An 18,681-nucleotide genomic window follows, 5' to 3' on the forward strand; every position below is an offset into this window, starting at 1 on the left:
GACTCAGTCTAATGTTCTCAATGCATTTTGAACTCAAATGACATCCATCTTGGATAGAATGTGCTTGTATATGTTGATTGCCATTTTGTATGTCAAGGTGTTTCCCTTGGTGTTGGACATAAGACTCCATGTGGAACAATTTAAAACAGATGTAGCAGACATTGTGACTAGTTCTTAAAGCTATCTGAGCAGGCCCTGCATATTGATGGGCTCTGCCCACTGATCATAGAGTTCATACCTTTCAGGGGCTTTTATTAATGAAGCTGTTAACCATCTGAACCCGAAGTACTTGCAGAGTCCATACATTTTGTCTGAGGTAAACAGTCAGCCATTGTTTGTCATTGCCACCTACTTCACCCTTTCAGCTTGGTTCTGGGTGTACCCCCCAGAAGTCTTGAGGCAGGGTCTTGCCTTTTTCTTTACACTGGTCTTTGAAAAGAGGTAGAAACAGTGTGGGACTTAGCACTTCTCTATTTATCTTCAAAGCCTAGCATTAAGTGAGATGAAACCTTCCCTGATCATGTTTCTCAGAAGATCTGGGAGAGAGCCAGATCCTCAAGAATCATGCTGAGCACCTTAAGAGAATCCTCCCTGTCTGAGTCTCCTGCTCATAGGGAGGACCTACATACATGGTTTTGTCTGCAGTAAACACAAATGGGTTGGATCATCTCATTTCAAAGATATCCAGAACAAAATTTCATTGCCTGTTACATTTAGATCCTGAAAGTTGCTCATCAGAGGTAGAACATTTGTCCATATTGAGCTCTAGAGTGAACAGCCTTCAGAGTTCATGCAAGAGAACTCTGTTAAAAGAAGAGTTTCAAGATACCTGTGAAAACAACTCTGTGACAGAGGAGCTGGTTCACTCCTTTCGTTGCTGCCCCCCCCTTGATTTACCATTAAAACAGCCTTTGTTATATTTCCTAGATATCCAAATTATCAGAGGACTATTTGCTGTTGCAGCAGAAACTGAACGAAATGATCCTGTCACACCAGCTGAGGCCTGTGAAGCTCTCCAAAGACAAGCAAATGAATGGCCACTTTTCTCCTCGTGCGCGTCAACCAGGTAAAATAATCAGTCTTGTAATTCAAAAGCAATGTGAATTGGACTTAAAGGAATGTTCCATAAGTTCAGCTGCTTGAGGTGGTGTTCTGCTGTTGAACACATGAACACGTGAAGCTGCCTTATACTGAATCAGATCCTTGGTCTATCAAAGTCAGTATTGTCTACTCAGACAGGCAGCAGCTCTCCAGGGTCTCTGGCAGGGGTCTTTCACACCACCTACTTCTACTGGGTTCTGAAAAGACTGAAATCTACTAAGTTGATGGTAAAGCCAAGATCCGTAACTATTTAGACAATTAATCAGAGGGGTAAATTGCCCTTATCACAAAGACTTGTGCTTAACTAATGTAAAAAGGTAAAGTCCCCTGTGCAAGCACCGGGTCATTCTTGACCCATGGGGTGATATCACATCCTGACATTTTCTAGGCAGACTTTATTTACGAGGTGGTTTGCCAGTGCCTTCCCCAGTCATCTTCCCTTTACCCCCAGCAAGCTGGGTACTCATTTGACCTACCTCGGAAGGATGGAAGGCTGAGTCAAACTTGAGCCGGCTACCTGAAACCAACTTCCGTCAGGATCGAACTCAGGTCATGAGCAGAGCTTTTGACTACAGTACTGCAGCTTACCACTCTGCGCCACGGGGCTCATTGAAACCAATGTACCATGGCTCATATGTGGATTCCTTCTTCCCTTTCCTAGTTCACATACCCACAGTTTGCCAAGATTGCTATATCAGGCAAACTATGTTAGGGCTGATAGGATGGAGAAACTTTTGAAAAAACATAACCTACAAACAGTGTTTAAACCCACCAAGAAAATACAACAGATGCTACGATCAGCAAAAGACAAAAGAGACCCCCTCACCTCTGCAGGAGTATATCGTATACCTTGCAGTTGTGGACAAGTTTACATCGGGACCACAAAACGAAGCATACAAACAAGGATAAAAGATCATGAAAGATACTGCAGACTTTGCCAGCCTGAGAAATCAGCAGTGGCTGAACATGGACTGACACAAACAGGACACAGGGTCTTATTCCAAGACACTGAAAGACTGGACAATTCTACCAACTATTTTGTCAAATTGCACAGAGAAGCCATTGAAATTCATAAACATCAGCACAACTTTAACAGAAAAGAAGAGAGTTTAAGAATGAATAAGGCTTGGCTTCCTGTCCTGAAAACCTCCAGACTAACAAAGACTACAGTCAACAATAGCCATGCAGATTAGCTTTGGATTTCACACATTAACAGATCACTTCAGGATACAATGGTTCCATATTAACATACCACACCCTCATCAGCACATTATCTTGATACTTACAGGACAATGATTATCACATTACCTTTGATACTTTTTGCAGGACAATGTATCAGCTCAAACCCAACCCCTTTCTGACTATATATTACTCTTCCTACACACTTGACACTGAGAGACACTGTCCTTCAGTGTTACCCCTCTGAAGATGCCTGCCACAGCTGCTGGCGAAACGTCAGGAAAGAAAATACCAAGACCACGGTCACACAGCCCGGATAACCTACAAGAACCTATGTTAGGGCTAACCAGGAATTGCGTACAGACCTCCGTTTTGAACTGGGCTTATGAATTGGATTGGATCCGATAATTTCCTGTCACTAACTTGGACTCAGTGTGGTGTAGTGGTTAAGAGCAGTGGTTGGAGCGGTGGACTCTGATCTGGAGAACCGGGCTTGATTCCCCACTCCTCCACATGAGCGGCAGAGGCTAATCTGGTGAACTGGGTTGGTTTCCCCACTCCTACACATGAAGCCAGCTGGGTGACTTTGGGCTAGTCACACTCTTTCAGCCCCACCTACCTCACCGGGTGTCTGTTGTGGGGAGGGGAAGGCAAGGTGATTGTAAGCCGGTTTGATTCTTCCTTAAGTGGTAGAGAAAGTCGGCATATAAAAACCAACTCCTTCTCCTCCTCCTTCTGCTAAGTCATTCTCCCTTCTTTGTCCATTGGTGGAAGTCTTCCTACATCAGTGAATGACTTAGCAGAAGAAAGTCATCGGATCCAACCCCGTGGTTTAGTGGCAGTCCTAATCATAGTTTGCTTGATTCAAATGTAACCGCAAACTATGATTATTGCAAGAGAGGAAAGAGAGACCATGTAAGCCCACATCACTTACTTAATCCTCCAGATCTGTGCTTCAGGGGAACAGGAATGTGACATCTGAATTGCACCATTCTGGAAAAAAAAATATGCATAATTTTACTGCCACTTAATGTCACCTTTGCAAAGTAATGAAAAGATTCTCAGCGCTAATAAAAACGGAAGTTCACTCGCTTGATCCTTAACTACTGCTAGTTCTCTGTTTCTATTGTTGCGGGAAAACGGAGGTTCGTGGAGGAGAGAGACCAAAGACCGATAGTCGAGAAAACAGTTTTATTGCAGCTGCGGCTCAGCCTGTATTAACAAGCACAAAAGACTGAGCCCCGATTGTACTGGGGAATGAACTTTTATCCTAGTCCATGCACGTCAATATTTTCCATGGCACGTCAATATTTGGTGCTTATCTGGTAGTTTCACATAGTCAGGAGCACAGCGGTTCCATCCAGTCCCCTTTATCATTCACCATGACTTTTCCCCCACTGACTCAACACACAGTCTTGTACTGCAGCAGACTTTTTCCTTGCTGTCTCACTATGCGTGGCCGAAACTAAACCCTGTGAGAAATAACCAAGAACTGGAAAGTTGTCTTCATTATTTTGGCAGGATCCTTCACCTTTGTCAGACTCTGTTGCTCATATTAATGACTTCAACAGCATGAAACTGGGTTTTAGTATGCATTTATATATGATCAGAGAGCATGAGTCATCATTCTTACATAATATGGATTAACTAGTCAAGGAGTATTTTGGATGGAGCAAATGCTTCTCTTCAGAAAGCCAAAATGCAACATTGTGATGAAGCTGACATCTCTTCTACCTTCCTTTTTATGTTTATGATGGAAAGTAAGAAGAGGAGTTTACTAGTGCAATCCTAAGCATCATTCTAACTCCATGGTTTTAAAAGGGTGTAACTCTGGGCACTTTCACACATAGTGAATAATGCACTTTCAATCCAATTTCAATGCACTTTAACGATAGTTTCCAAGTGGATTTTGCTGTTTCACACAGTAAAATCTGGCTTCAAGGTGCATTTAAAGTAGATTGAAAGTGCATTATTTGAAATGTGTGAAAGCGCTCTCTGTTTAGGATTAAGGTGCCTAGTACATTGGAAACGTGGGAAATGTGTGGGAATGAACCAGTAGTGGTACCATTTTTGCAAGCATGCAGCTATAGTAAGAATAACCATACCATTAGTAATGGGGCCAGTTTTAGATCATCTGGTACTGAACTGCTGCCCACTGCGTAACCTGTGGCATATTTACCCAGCTGTTATTAACCAAATGCTCAAAGCTACACAAAGCTGCCAGTTTCTACCCCTGTACATGGATCCAGGTGTTTCTGAAATGTTTCCATTCTCACATTTGTGGCCAACCTGGAAGTCAGTTTTCCTACTACAAAACTAGATTGTTCCACATGTCTCAAACAAGACTTTCAAAAGATGTTTTGGATATAAACCACAATCGTTTAACATTTTATCAAAGCAGTTCTCAAATTTGTAACTACATGAAATGAACAATTGCATTTGAGTTGTCTTGCAGCTTTATCTGGTATACCGGGACTTCAACAAAGTAGTATCTGAATGCTAACAAAATTATTTGGAAGTAAATTCTTTCATCTCAATAGTATTATATTCCAGTGGAGTGTGCTCTGGATCCTAGGTTCTTTTCAAATGCACTGCAAGTCTTACAGCCCACCCACCCCCCGAGTTCACTGGCCCTTACTTCCTAGTAAGCATTCTTGAGGTTGCATCCTTGAGATTGAAGCCTTAGGATAATTGTAAAGTCATTTTCTGAAGACCAAGTCCAAAAGACATACCTAACAGTCAATATAATTGGGCTTTTTAGTAGAAACTAAACCACCTTGAGCATTTTGTATTAGTTTAGTGTTAAAACACACAACACTAAGGCAGTTTCAAGGTAAAATGTTTTTGTTTTAAGTATGTTGTGGGTTGCATGCTTGAACAGACAATTCTTGGTGGAAATCCATAAGAGCTGAACCGGTTCTTTGCATCTATATGTGGAAAAACTGCCCCTGCCCCTGTTTTGCCACTTGTCAGTGAATATAAGCCTGATTGATAGAACTTAATAACCATTTGTTCTCCATTGAATAAATGCATATGAACAGTGGAGATTTTGTTAAAAGATAAACATGTAGATGCCCTTTTAATTTATAAAAACTGTAGTCCTTTTTTTGTGTTTCTGGGATGCCGGTGTTTAATTTTCTGTATGTTCCCTGAGGGGGTTAGTCACTTTTTGAGTGGTAATATGGTTGAGATTTCTGATGGACTCAGAAAGTGTAGTTTATTTTACTTGTGTACATGCTTTCCTTCGCATAACTAAGGCACAATGTAATTGCCATTTGAAATGGAATCTGGAGCAGCACTCATAATGTTAATAATAATATCTTTCGAACATTCCGTCTTTAGTGAAAACTGCATAAAAGCCCTGTAGGTTCAGTCCCCCATGAAATGTTTCATATTCTATTTTCAAGGTGTTACCTTTCAAAGAGACATTCTTTTTCTGAAATACATTTAATTCCCCCATAGCTAAGGAGTTCCTTATGAAAACTGGATTGTATGTAAACCTTTGTAGGAGGAGAAGTTAAATTCACAATCACCATATATCGAAATTTCATTTTTATTTCTTCTGTGATGAAAATTTCGCTTTGCTCCGAAGAAGAAATTTTCACAATACTTGCTATATTCAGGAAGAATGGGGCATGCAAATTGAAAAGGCATTTGTTCTACCTTTGTTGATGAACAAGGTGCGCAGCCTTCATCTTGTTCTGTGGGACTTCCATTGAATTAATGAAAGCCATGCAGCATCTATACATGGTGCTGTTTGCTCTAGTATTCAGTTGGGAAGAAGAAAAAGAGTTGGTTTTTAATATGCCGATTTTCTCTGCCTTTTAAGGAGTCTCAGACTAGCTTACAGTCTCCTTCCCTTCCTCTCCCCACAACAGACACCTTGTGAGGTAGGTGAGGCTGAGAGCGCTCGAAGAGACCTGTGATTAGCCCAAGGTCATCCAGTAGGCTTCATGTGGAGGAGTGGGGAAACCAACCCGGTTCTTCAGATTAGTGTCCACTGCTCTTAATCACTAGACCATGCTGGCTCTCCTGAAGACTGAAATTGCATGCTAGCATAGCCAAGGAATGCTGGTTCTATATACCAATATCCTCCACAAAGACAGGATATGTCAGCAGGAACATTATCCCTGATGCCATCATGGCTTGGCCACTTTGTCCTCATCCATAATCACTTCAGATTTGGTGGCAAGCTGCACCCTTGAGTGTAGATAATGCAACACAACCCTGCAGAATGTGAACATGTCCACTGCTGACTTAGAGCAGTGCTTCCTCAACTCCTATCCCCAAACATCTTTGTTCTACTTGGGATTCATTGTTGACATTTTCATCATGTAGACCCATTGGAAGGAAACCCTCTAGAGATTCCAATAGAGCCAACATTTTCCAACCCACCATCAACTGGTGCTGGACCAGTCCACACAAATGGTCCATTTGCTGGACCCCACAGCCCAACTGTATAAGGGACACACAAGGACCATTTCATATCAGAAATGCACCCTGGGAACCATCACACCAATCTGTTGCTTACAGCCAAGCTCTGTGTTATAGCTCTATTTGCTCGTATTCTGTGGACAAGGACTTGCATCTGAAGGCATTCTTGGGGATACAGTACCCACCCAATAAAGGAAGAAACACATTAATGAACAGAAACAGCTTGCCACAAGACAAACTCATCAAAGATAGCAACAGAACTCCAGTGACTGTCTTCTACAGCTGCTAGCCCAAAGCATTCCATCCTGGACAGTCCATCCTGGACAATGACTCTTCTTTCTCTCTCACACAAACCTTGACTAGCAGACCTTTCCTTGCTATCCCAATTTAAAACAACTTCTTATCAATAGAAGTGGTTCACCTAATAGAGACCCAAATCCAGATGCCAACTCTGTGCCAATATCCACTCAGGAATCTTTAATCTAGGCTCTAATAACAGCTGCCATGTCACCTTGGGAACAGTCACTTGCTCATCCTCCAACCTAATATTGTCCATCATGTGTCAAGAATTTCCTTCTGCTCTCTGTGTAGAACAAATTGATCAGTCTGTACACAAAAGAATAAACAGACACAAATATGAGCTCGAAAGTGACAATATTCAGACACCAGCGGTCTCCCAGGACACGGGGCTGATTACCTAAAAGTCCCCATTCTCCAATAAAATAACTTCTGAGAGCGACTTCAACATGAAAGTGCTAAATTAGAATTAATCAAGACAGCATTTCCTGGAGCTGAGACTCTTTTGCCATTGCAGGTATTAATCAGCTTAGCAAAACTCAAAAGATAACATCACCAATTACTGTTACTGTGGATGGTACTTTTTCGTGATTGCATTTTGAATTTTCCATAATAATATCACACCATGTACTTTCTGCTTTTCTTGGCCTTTTGACCTTACTGTTACTGGTGCTTTCTTTATAACCTTGTATTTGTGTGCGTATCTGTCAAGGGAGGGCCCATGCCTCTGATAAAATGAGTTCTAGTCCACAAAACCTTTTTCTAGAATTTAAAAAATGTTAATCTCTAAGGTTCCATAAGATTTCTCGTTTTGCAGCAGCAGTCTAACACAGCTGCCCTGTGAAGTTAGATATTTTGGAAAGGCAAAAACTACTGAACGTTGGAAGGGAAGGGAGGGATACTCTGAGTCCGTCCATGGAGTTCTGAAACTAGGGAAGAACCAGGTAGGTTTTGTTTCTTCCCATTATGTTATGTGTAGCAACAAATATTCACTGAGGAATACTTGAAGCTGCAAACATTAAACCTGGTGAGTTTCAGAACTTCTGGGAACATCAGCATGACAGCTTCCATTTAAGCCTACAAATAGTACAGGAAGTGTCCTTTGAAAGACAGGTACCTAGACTGCTGTCACATTGACTCTAGGAAACCATCTGTGCTGAATGCAGATAGGTTAGGCTGAGAGTGTGTAACTGGACTAAGGTCACCCAGCAGGTTTCCAATAAAGAGTGGAGATTCAAACCTGGAGTCTCCTCCTAGAGAACCAGCATGGTGTAGTGGTTAAGAGCAATGGTTTGGAGAGGTGGACTCTAATCTGGAGAACCAGGTTTGATTCCTCATTCCCCCACATGAGCGGCAGAGGCTAATCTGGTGAACTAAGTTGGTTTCCCCACTCCTTCACATGAAGCCAGCTGGTGACCTTGGGCTAGCCCAGCTCTCTTAGAGCTCCCTCAGCCCCACCTACCTCACAGGGTATCTGTTGTGGGGAGGGGGAGGGAAAGTGATTGTAAACTGGTTTGATTCTTCCTTAAGTGGTAAGAGAAAATCAATTAAGTGGCATATAAAAATCAGCTCTTCTTCTTCTGATCCTTGTTGTAAACTGTAATTGCTACACACCACACTGGCTCTAGTGATATGCCTCTGTATTCTGTTTACCACAACTGAATGTGACCTACAGAAAGCAACTGTAGTGCCAAAGGAAACAGGATGCCAGTACTTGCTGGAGAGCCAGTGTGGTGTAGTGGTTAAGAGCGGTGTTCTCTAATCTGGAGAACAAGGCTTGTTTCCCCACTCCTACACATAAAGTCTGCTGGGTGACCTTGAGCTAGTCACAGTTCTCTCCAATCTCTCTCAACCCCACCTACCTCACAAGGTACCTGTTGTGGAGGAAGTAAGGGAAGGCAGTTGTAAGCCGGTTTGAGACTTCTTAAAGGTAGAGAAAAAATTCGGGTATAAAAACCAGCTTGTCTTCTGAAGTTCTATATACACTGTTTACTGTGAATTATAACTGCTTGCTGTTCCTGAATATACCCAAGGCATGAGATTTATCTCATTGTTCAGCATTCCTTCTTTTTCTTTGCAGTAGGGTAGGGTTCATTGTCTCTTGTTGATAAAACAGGTGTAATCAGAAGCATAGATTACACAGGAGCAATAGATATAGCAGTGTCCTGGCCATTTCTTCATTAATAAAGAAAATAAAATGGTTACCTCCAGCAGCATTTGTTTGCTTAGCTGGGCCATCGATCAGAGGTAAAGATTTGTCTCTAAGCAGAGTATTAATTAAAAAGGGTTTCCTACACATCTTTGTGCTTCGGGAAGCAAAGATTTCTGAGAGAAAATTTTCCCACCGAATTGCCTCGTTCTAGCCCCCTTTTTCCCAATAAAGGCATTAATCAGTGAGGGGCAATGTCTGCTGTTTTCCTTTAAATCGGTTGGCATTTCGATTTCTGTAATTACTGTAATAGTTCAAGGGATAATTGTACACATTTCCCTCAACTTCACTTGTTTGGCATGTCACTTTCCAGCTGTGATGCGCGAATCCAAAAATAGCACTTCATATGCCAAACGGGGAGATTTGCCTGCCTTCAGCTATGAATAGAGGCATCATTATTCATCTCTGACAACTCGCCGTGGCTCGAGCGATAACTTTTTGATGTTTAGCTTTACTTCCTGTAGATTATTTCTGGCGACCACCCCAGGTGAAAGGGTAGCAGGAAATCAGGCCAATACTCTGTGCCGAGAATGTGATGTTTTCAAACAGTCACTTCAGAGGGGAGGGGGAAACAGGCTGAGGATGTACGGACCCTGCCGTCCGTGGCACGTAGCTGCAGCGCTGCACGGATTTCGGTCGAGGAGTGACCAAGCAAGAGGAGCCTTTCTTCCAGTCCTGGGAGCCGGATCTGCCCTTCGGGGTTAAAGAAGGAGCTGTCTCATACTGACAGACCAGTGAGAGGTTTCAGTGCAAGAACAAACAGACCATTTGTACAGCACAACTCAGATGTTCAGAGTGCCACAAAGTAATCCTGATGATAATCTCCATATCATTAAAGGATCGAGCTGAACAGTGGCTGTGTCGGGCCATCATTTGAGTCAGTGGTGGCAGCAAGGCCTCTGCCGGGGATTTTTCACCTATCCTTAGCCATCTGTTGGCTTCCCTATTACACCCCTCCTTCCTGTTATATTATCAGTGTCAACGGAGGGGTAACCTGTTGCAAATATCCAGCAATACGAGTGTGGTTAGGCACCTTTTGTAATTTTGTGTTTTAAGTTTTAATTGGGATTTTATTATTTTAAATTTAGATTTTTATATTGATGTAGTAATGCTTTTTATATGATGTTACCCACTCTGAGCCGGCTTTGGCCAGGGAGGGCGGGTTGTAAATCACAAAATAAATAAATAAATTACACTACTCCGGCTCCCTAAAATATACACATTTTGGCATTTGTATTACAGAACTGAATGGCTTTAAGTGAGATCTTATCTAGCTACCTGTATCCATTTTTAACTGTAAGCCGGTGATTAATATGCACTTTCAGTTTAGTAAAATGAATTATTTGCATTGAAATTTCCTTGCTGAAAGCAAATTGTATGCATCTTGGTTTAGAAAAGCGCCATTGTTCTCAAAGAGGCACATGTTAGGGGATAATTGTCTGTTCATTACATTAGGAGCTGTCTGCATTCTAGATAAGAAGCTAGAACAATAAACGTAATCATTACTCAAACACCACTGTAAATTACTGTGATTTTTTTTTCTGGCCCTCCAATCTATCCTGACCTTTCCAAGGCTTTATTTATCACACATGAAAAGGAAAAGTTATGTAGCTAATTTAGCTGGGGCTCGCACTGATGTATTGCTGATCATTTCTGATTATGAAGGCTTGTGCCGCTTTTTTAATTAAAATGATGTCGGTAGCATAGCATTTCCTTCTCCACAAGAGACACATAGTTTGTTTGAGACATTAGGAGAGCAAATTCTCCCTTTCCTAACCCATACATGGAGTGATAGGGAGTGGGAAAACCCATGCATTGTGAAAGATCCATTCTTCAAGGTCAAACCAAGGGGAATGCAGTGAATAGCTGGGGGATAGACCACTCAAATCGGCAGGGGAATGCAGTGAATTGCTGGGGGATAGACCACTCCAATCAGCAGATTGTTTAGCATGTATCGTTGTAGGTTGCCATCTTGGCTACAGAAAAATTCCCCAAACAGCAATGTGATAGTATTTTATTAGTACCAACTAGGATTGCCAACCTCCAGATAGGGCCTGGAGATCTTCTGGAATTACAGCTGATCTCCAGATGACATAGATCCATTCCCTTGGAAAAAATGGCTACTTTGGAGGATGGACTCTATAGCATTATACCCCACTGAGGTCCCTCCATCCCCCCATCCCCGCTGTCCCCAGGCTTCACCCCACTCCACATATCCAGGAATCTGCCATCGGGAAACCCTGCTGACACTGCCCTGCTTGAACAGCTGCAGCAAGCAACAACAGGACTTCGTGGAAAGGGTCACCCAATGTTTCCACAGTGTAACTTGAGTAGGGCCAAAGGGCTGTTCTCATCAGGCACAGCCCAGACATTGTTACAAAATGGACCTCCAATGTCATGTTGTTGTGGTTTAGTTATCACTGATGTTGTAAGCCCAAGTCTCAATTGTACCACTGAAAGTGAAAGCTCACTTGACTGAATGGTCCTCCTAGGGTTGCCAGGTCCCTCCTGGCCACTGACAGGGGGTGAGGTTGCCAGATGTAGGTTGGGAAACTCCTGGAGATTTGGGGATGGAGCCTGGGGAGGACAGGGATGCGAGTGGGGTACAATATCATAGATTCCACCATCCAAAGCATCCATTTTCTTCAGGGGAACTGATCTCTGTAGTCTGCAGATGAGCTATAATTCCAGGAGATCCCCAGGTCCCACCTGGAGGCTGGCATTCCTAGGTCCTCCATTAAAAAGGGGAAAAAACCTTTCAGAAATAAAACTAGATGTAAGAGGGAACAGTTGTAGCCTCGTCTTCAGGCTGACATGGTAGGGGTTTTTTTCTGTTCAGAATTCCATGATGCGAGAGAGAGAGAGATTTATCCTCTTAATGAAAACTAGCGAAGGGTTTACAGTTATTAAAATAAAGTTAAGTTATGTGGGTTTTTTGAATTGGTGCCAAGTCATAGATTTGTATCTCTCTTCAAACACACCTCCCAAAGTAGGGTTTCCTCTGAATTCCAAAGTTATTTATTTATTTACTATGTTGACATACCAGATTTCTGCCTTAAGGCAGGTTACAAATCTCAAGAAACACATACAAATACAATTTTTAAAAACAACTTATCTCCAGTCATCAATGTGCAAACACTCCTCTGCTCAAATTGCCATTTGGACACAAGTTGCAAGCGGTGGTACCCTTAAACACTTGAAAAATTCATAGATGTGAGCCCAGTTGCTGTTCCTTGTTGTGTAGTGGGCGGCAAGTTGAATTCACTCCCAAAGAATCAGGAGTGAAAGAAGAAGTAGAAATTTACCACCTGCCAACTCCCAGCTTGACTGTCATATTACTGGTCAGAGTTGTCCCAGACTTTGATATACTCTTCCAAGGATAGTTTTCCTTTGAAAATGTTCATACCTGTTATTTCTTTTAATACATTCATCCTAACCGTTTTACTCATGTCAAAATGCATCTTCTTCCCATTAATGAGTGTTTCTCCTGTTCTGACTTCTCTTGTAGTTGCCTCCAGAGCAGAGGACACCCGCCCTGTACAGAGAACCCCAAGAAGACCTCAGACACCCAAGACGCTAAACGACCCTGAGGATTCTACGTATTACACTATGCTACATGTATGCATTCTTGTCCTATTATATGGTAAAAAATCTGTTGGGTATGTCATATGGCTTGAATCCGTAGAACTACAAGTAGACCTCCATTTGCAGAGCTGGCCTTTGCCATCTCCACCTTCTTGCTGAATCCTCTGTCATCCCTCTAAAAAGCAACACAGAGGGTCACATGTCCTCAGTAATGGCATGAGCTGCAGCAGAGGGGTAATTGGCAGATGTTACCCCCTTGTTGTGTGATCAGAAGTGCTCTGGGGCTGTTCTTTAATAGCTGACAGTCTTGTTCAAATCTGCCAGGTTTGTGATCAGAGTATAACAGACACAACTGAAATCAAAATAACAATGCTCCTATTGGACGCATGGAACTGCCTCATACTGGTCTATCATGTTCAGTGTTGCCTGTTGTGATTAGCAACAGCTCTCCAGGGTTTCAGGTGGAGATCTTCCACATTGCCTGAACCTTTTCACTAGAGATGCTGGGGATTGAACCCAAGACCTTCTGCATGCCAAGCAGATGCTCTGCCACTGAGCCACAGCCACCACTGTAGCTATTGCTTTCAGCAGGACCTGATTTATACCCTGTATCTGCAATCTGATGCACACCTCTAGTCAATAACTCTTACCTGAACGCCATAAAATTAACTTCTGCATAAATCTCCATTGGATTCTAACAAAAGCGCAGCATTGCAACTTCATTACTAAGACTCCACACTGCATGATGCGCCACAACTACTTTTCCCAAAGGGCACAAAAATCCGTTGAGAGAGAGCCTGACGAATATCTCGTTATAATCCCTCAGCTCCAGATATATCAGACAGTGACAGCTTTCCACATCTGACCTTATGGCTGCTAAATGGAGAAAAAGAAGACAATAAGCTTTCTGATGTGGCAAGAAGAAACTGAAGAAGCTGTTTGTTAGATTCCTCTTAAGAGCAATTAGACCTTCTTGCTGGAGGCATATGCTTGCTATTGACCTATTTAGCAGCAGGTGACAGAATACATTTGCTTAGTCAGGCCACAGCTATTGCTGGCACTCATCAGAAATATAGCAGAGAATTTAAAGAGATGGGAGCAGGACTAGATGTTGCAAGAGAATTGATGGAGTTGCTGTCACCTGGAGTCTTTTGGCCGCTTGGGTCATCCACAACCGGATGTCTGATGTGAGCTCATCAAGGCACCAAATGCCTTGGCTGATCTTCAGAGCAAATTTACACATCTGAGGGTCTACCCGCAGAAGCATCACATGTAGTTTGACCCTATGTCTTATTTAATTTCCAAGTGAATCTACTTAGAATCATCACCTTAAATCATTTTGGCAACTGGCAGCTCATGCCGCTAGCACTAAACGGGAGCTAAATAATAGCCCTTCAAGAAAGGTCAGCCCCCTTCTTGCTTGGCGCTCTATATTTATACACTGTAGGTTAAATAAATCTGTTTATTTTAGAATCTAGCAAATGATGCGGGTACTCTCGCACAGATTTAAAACCAATTTAGTGCCATATGTTAGGGGTGCTAACTGGTGGCTGATATCAGTACAAGTGAGATCCAGATCTGTTTCATTCTTCTCTTTGATATACAGCCCAAATTATATCTAGGTTTTCTTTGAGAAGGTTTTTAAAAGAAAAAAAAAGATTAAAGACTTTGATGTTTTAAAACTTAGGGGAATTAGAACTGTCCTATAATTCTCTCTGAAAGCACTGTATTTTACAGAGACTATACTACCTCTACCATAGCCATGGGTTAGATCCAGGCTAAATTTTCCACCAATGAAAGGAGAGGTATACTTTCTGACCATTTTCTTTTCCTGCTGCAGACCTGAAGTTACCCCTCATGCCATTCTTGAGGGTCCCACAAGAACAACATTTCAGGAAGATTAAGGAATTGCAGAGGGAGGCAGGGAGGTTGAGAAGATCCGTGCTGCCATGAGAAATGCCTTTCATTCACAGAGAATGTAGTCTGGATCCAGCCCAGTAAGAGGAATTCCCAAAGTGGGGCAGAACAGAAAAGGGAGATCTTTGGGAAATAGATTATGCAAGAAGTGGGTGGGAGGGTTAGACAAAAGACATCTAGAAATCGGATGCTTTTGTAGAAATTCTCCAGATTTAAGTCAGTATAAGAATCATAGTGCAGGATCACTCCAAATTTCAAGATGGGATGAGGAAGAGTTTGATGTTTGCCAAAGCAAGCACACACACAAAAACTGTGGTGGAAACACACCCTGATTCACACAGACAAAAGATTGTAAATTACATTTCTGCATAATGTGCCCTCACTATAATAATGCCTCCCAAAATTATGCTTTCAGAAATCAGTTCAGGAGGAAAAACGGAAACCAAGAAAAAACAGGTAATTTCTCTACTTTGGAAAGTTAGCGACCACATTATTGCCTTAGCTATATTGTGAACTCATATTTAAAGGAAAGGGGTATTGCTAGTTGATCATTCATGGCAAAGTGAGTTCCTTGCCTTCACACTGACCACCAGCAAACAGCATCCAGAGAAGAGCACTCCCCAGGTAGCCTGTGATGTCAGGGGTCTGGAAATGACCCTTATCTAAAGATGGAGGGAGGCTGGCAACTGGGTCTCCCGAGCCCCTCTCTTGTCACAGGTCACCTTTCTTGTCTGCCCCTGCAGACTTCAGCTCCATTCCTGCTCAAGGAGGCAGTGGCTGTAGCTGTCAAGGATCATAGAATCATAGAGTTGGAAGGGGCCATACAGGCCATCTAGTCCCCTGTTTAATGCAGGATCAGCCAAGAGCATCCCTGACAAGCACTTGTCTAGCCTCTGCTTAAAGACTGCCAGTGAGGGGGAGCTCACCACCTCCCGAGGTAGCTAATTCCACTGTCGAACAACTCTTACAGTAAAAAAAAAAAAAAATTCTTACTATCCAGCTGGTACCTTTCCCCCTGCAATTTATACCCATTATTGCGTGTCCTATCCTCTGCTGCCCACAGGAACAGCTCCCTGCCCTCCTCTAAGTGACAGCCCTTCAGATACATAGAGAGCAATCATGTCCCCCCCTCATCCTCTTCTCCAGACTAAACATTCCCAACTCCCTCAGCCTTTCCTCATAGGGCTTGGTCTCCAGTCCCCTGATCATCCTCGTCACTCTCCTCTGCACCCGCTCCATTCTGTCCACATCCTTTTTGAAGTGAGGCCTCCAGAACCGCACACCTCCAAGTATCCTGGGTGGGGGATCCTGGTTCACTTACTCCAGTGGGAGCCTGAGCTAACAGGGTTGGGATGCTCTGGGGTAGGAGATGACAAAGTCCCCCTGTGGCATCTGCAGCTCATTTCCCTACAAATCAGGGGTTTTGTGCATTTTTCTCCCTGGCTGAAGTCAGAAAAAGGATGTAAGCTGGAAGGGTAGAAGTATTGGGGGTGGGGTGGAAAGGCGATGGGGAAGTGAGCACACATGTCTGCTGATTGCTTCTCCGTACCCCGGCATCTCACCCTGTGCACCCCGTTTGCTGGAAAAAACTGGGTAAGAAGATGGCAGTCATCTGCCATCACATGTCATTTATTACTGTGAAGAAGCAGGCATTTTGCTAGCATTCAGAGACACTGTTGTCCTGTCAGCCTGCTGGCGGAGGGCCATTCGTCTCTATGCTTTGCCCTGAGAGCACCAATGTGAGGGCTGATCATCACGTAGTAGTTGGAGTCTAATCTGGAGAACCAGATTGGATTCCCCACTTCTCTACATGAATGGCAGACTCTGATCTGGTAAACCGGGTTTATTTCCCTACTCCTCCACATGAGCGGCGAATGCTAATCTGGAGAATTGGGTTTGTTCCCCCACTCCTCCACATGTAGCCTGCTGAGTGACCTTGGGCCAGTCACAGTTCTCTCAGAACTCCTTCAGCCCCACCTACCTCACAAGGACCTGTTGTTGGGAGGGAACAGAAGGTGATTGTTAGCTGCTTTGAGACTCCTAAAGGTAGAGAAAAAGTGGGGTATGAAAACCAACTCTTCTTCGTCATCATCTCAGTGTGACAGCACCAGCCCCCCTTTGGTGTAGGTGTGGTCTCCTGTAGCATCCACAGGCATCCATATGAGAATAACTAAAATCCAGGACTGGTTCCAGAATTTGGGGGGACCCTGGGCAGAGAGTCCCAGGACCCTGCCCACCATGAGCCCCCCGCCAACCCCCATGGGCCTGTGCATCCTTTCCCCACCCCCTTGCAAGCCCTGTCACCTCCTGCATTCCCAACAGCTGAACCACCCGCACCCCTTTTCCTTGATGCTGCTGGGCCCTGTGCCCAGCTGTGTGGTGGAGTGTACTGTGGACAGGAGGGGGAGGTCACAAGCAGGCAGGTCAGTAGCTGTGCACCCTGCCAGAAGCCCTGAGCTTCAGCAGCTGCCCCCCCCCCAGAGTACGCTGGTGCTGCCCCCCTTTATACTTAATTCCATGGATGAGGCCAGGGAATTTCCTGTGTGTGTATAAAGTACCATCAAGTCACAGCCAACTTATTGCAACCCAGTAAGGTTTTCAAGGCAAGAGACTAACAGAGGAGGCCCGTGAACGCACCAGCAACTTACCTCGTTATTTAGACGTGTCCAGTACACAAGCATCCAACACGACTTTACATTTCTGTTCCCACCACGCCGCCTTTCTCCGCTGCATTTGATAAGCCAGGATCAAATGAAGACCGGTGCGCTCCCACGCATGCCCAGTCAGCGCTCAAAGCAAGGACAGCGATTGGTCCAGCGTCAGTTAGGGAGGTGGGGGGGAGTGGGAAGGTGGGCTGGCAGCAGGAAGTGGATTGAACACAGATTGCATGTTCGCACTATAAGGCTCCGGGTATAAGCTGATGCTCTTAACGCAGAGAAATTTTGCTCTGGAGACGTCTCCGGAATCCTTCGGTTGAGATGAAGTGCAAACATGCAAGGAAAGCCCGCAGAAATCGGAGCTGCAAACACGTAGTGCGGACATGGTCGAGGTTGGCCATTGCCTTCCTCTGCATAACAACCCTGGAATTCTTTGGTGGTCTCTCATCTAAGTACTAACCAGGGCCGACCTTGTTTAGCTTCTGTCTAGATCAGGCTAGCCTGGGCCATCTAGGGCAGGGGATTTCCTAGGCTGAACCAAGGTCAAGGGGCTCGTTCTTGTTTGTGCTTTCTGGCCTGGCTCCAAAACAGTTAATCATACAGATGGTGATTATCTCTGCATGCCTTATTGATCCACATAAGCCATTCATCCATTTCTGAGCCTGACGTCCCCCCCTGATAATGCCACATCTCCTTGATATCACAAAATGCTGGAGTCTGAATTTAAATGCCTCGCAGCCGTGGCTTAGCTGAAAACCTTGCCTACCAAATTGCAGTGCCGAGTGCACGTCAGTGTTAAAGGCATAAATCCATGAAAGGGGGGAGGCTTATAAAAAGGAGTACTAATACAGTCTTAATTGTATCAGTAAGAATGGCATTGCAGAAAATTGCCCGGTAATTGTAGTGCTTTTCTGACTCAACACAGCCCCCAAAGTCAGCAGGTGCGTCTTTGCTGCGTGCCTTTCAAAAGCCGTGTCCCTGGGTACTGCTAAGGACATCATAGGACACGGGCGGTTTGATTTTTCTCTCTTGTAGCAAGACATAGGACTGAGTTACTTTTGTTTCAAAGTTCTGGCTGCATTTTCAAGGTTGACCGAATTCCCAGAAAACTTTCAGTATAACAATCCTGACGCGCAAATCTGGAAAGGTTTCACAGCCACCAGAGATCCATTTTGCACAGGTTGCTACACCACAGAAAAGAGATGTACAGAATGAGTAAAATAATGTGGCAATGTTTTATCTACATGTATGTATGTATGTATGTATGTATGTATGTATGTATGTATGTATGTATGTGAGCCC

General features: G+C 43.7%; 1 protein-coding gene across 1 annotated transcript in view; it reads left to right on the forward strand.

Moving 5' to 3' along the window:
• MYO3A (myosin IIIA) overlaps nt 1-18,681 on the forward strand; it is a 104,562-nt gene that overhangs the window by 80,463 nt on the left and 5,418 nt on the right. Inside the window, exons 32-34 of the mRNA XM_056856986.1 lie at nt 928-1,066; nt 12,729-12,838; nt 15,138-15,178. Coding sequence (XP_056712964.1) covers nt 928-1,066; nt 12,729-12,838; nt 15,138-15,178 — 290 coding nt within the window. The remainder of the gene's footprint in view (nt 1-927; nt 1,067-12,728; nt 12,839-15,137; nt 15,179-18,681) is intronic.

The sequence above is a fragment of the Euleptes europaea genome, chromosome 11 (assembly GCF_029931775.1).
Source record: "Euleptes europaea isolate rEulEur1 chromosome 11, rEulEur1.hap1, whole genome shotgun sequence".
Lineage (NCBI taxonomy): Eukaryota > Metazoa > Chordata > Lepidosauria > Squamata > Sphaerodactylidae > Euleptes > Euleptes europaea.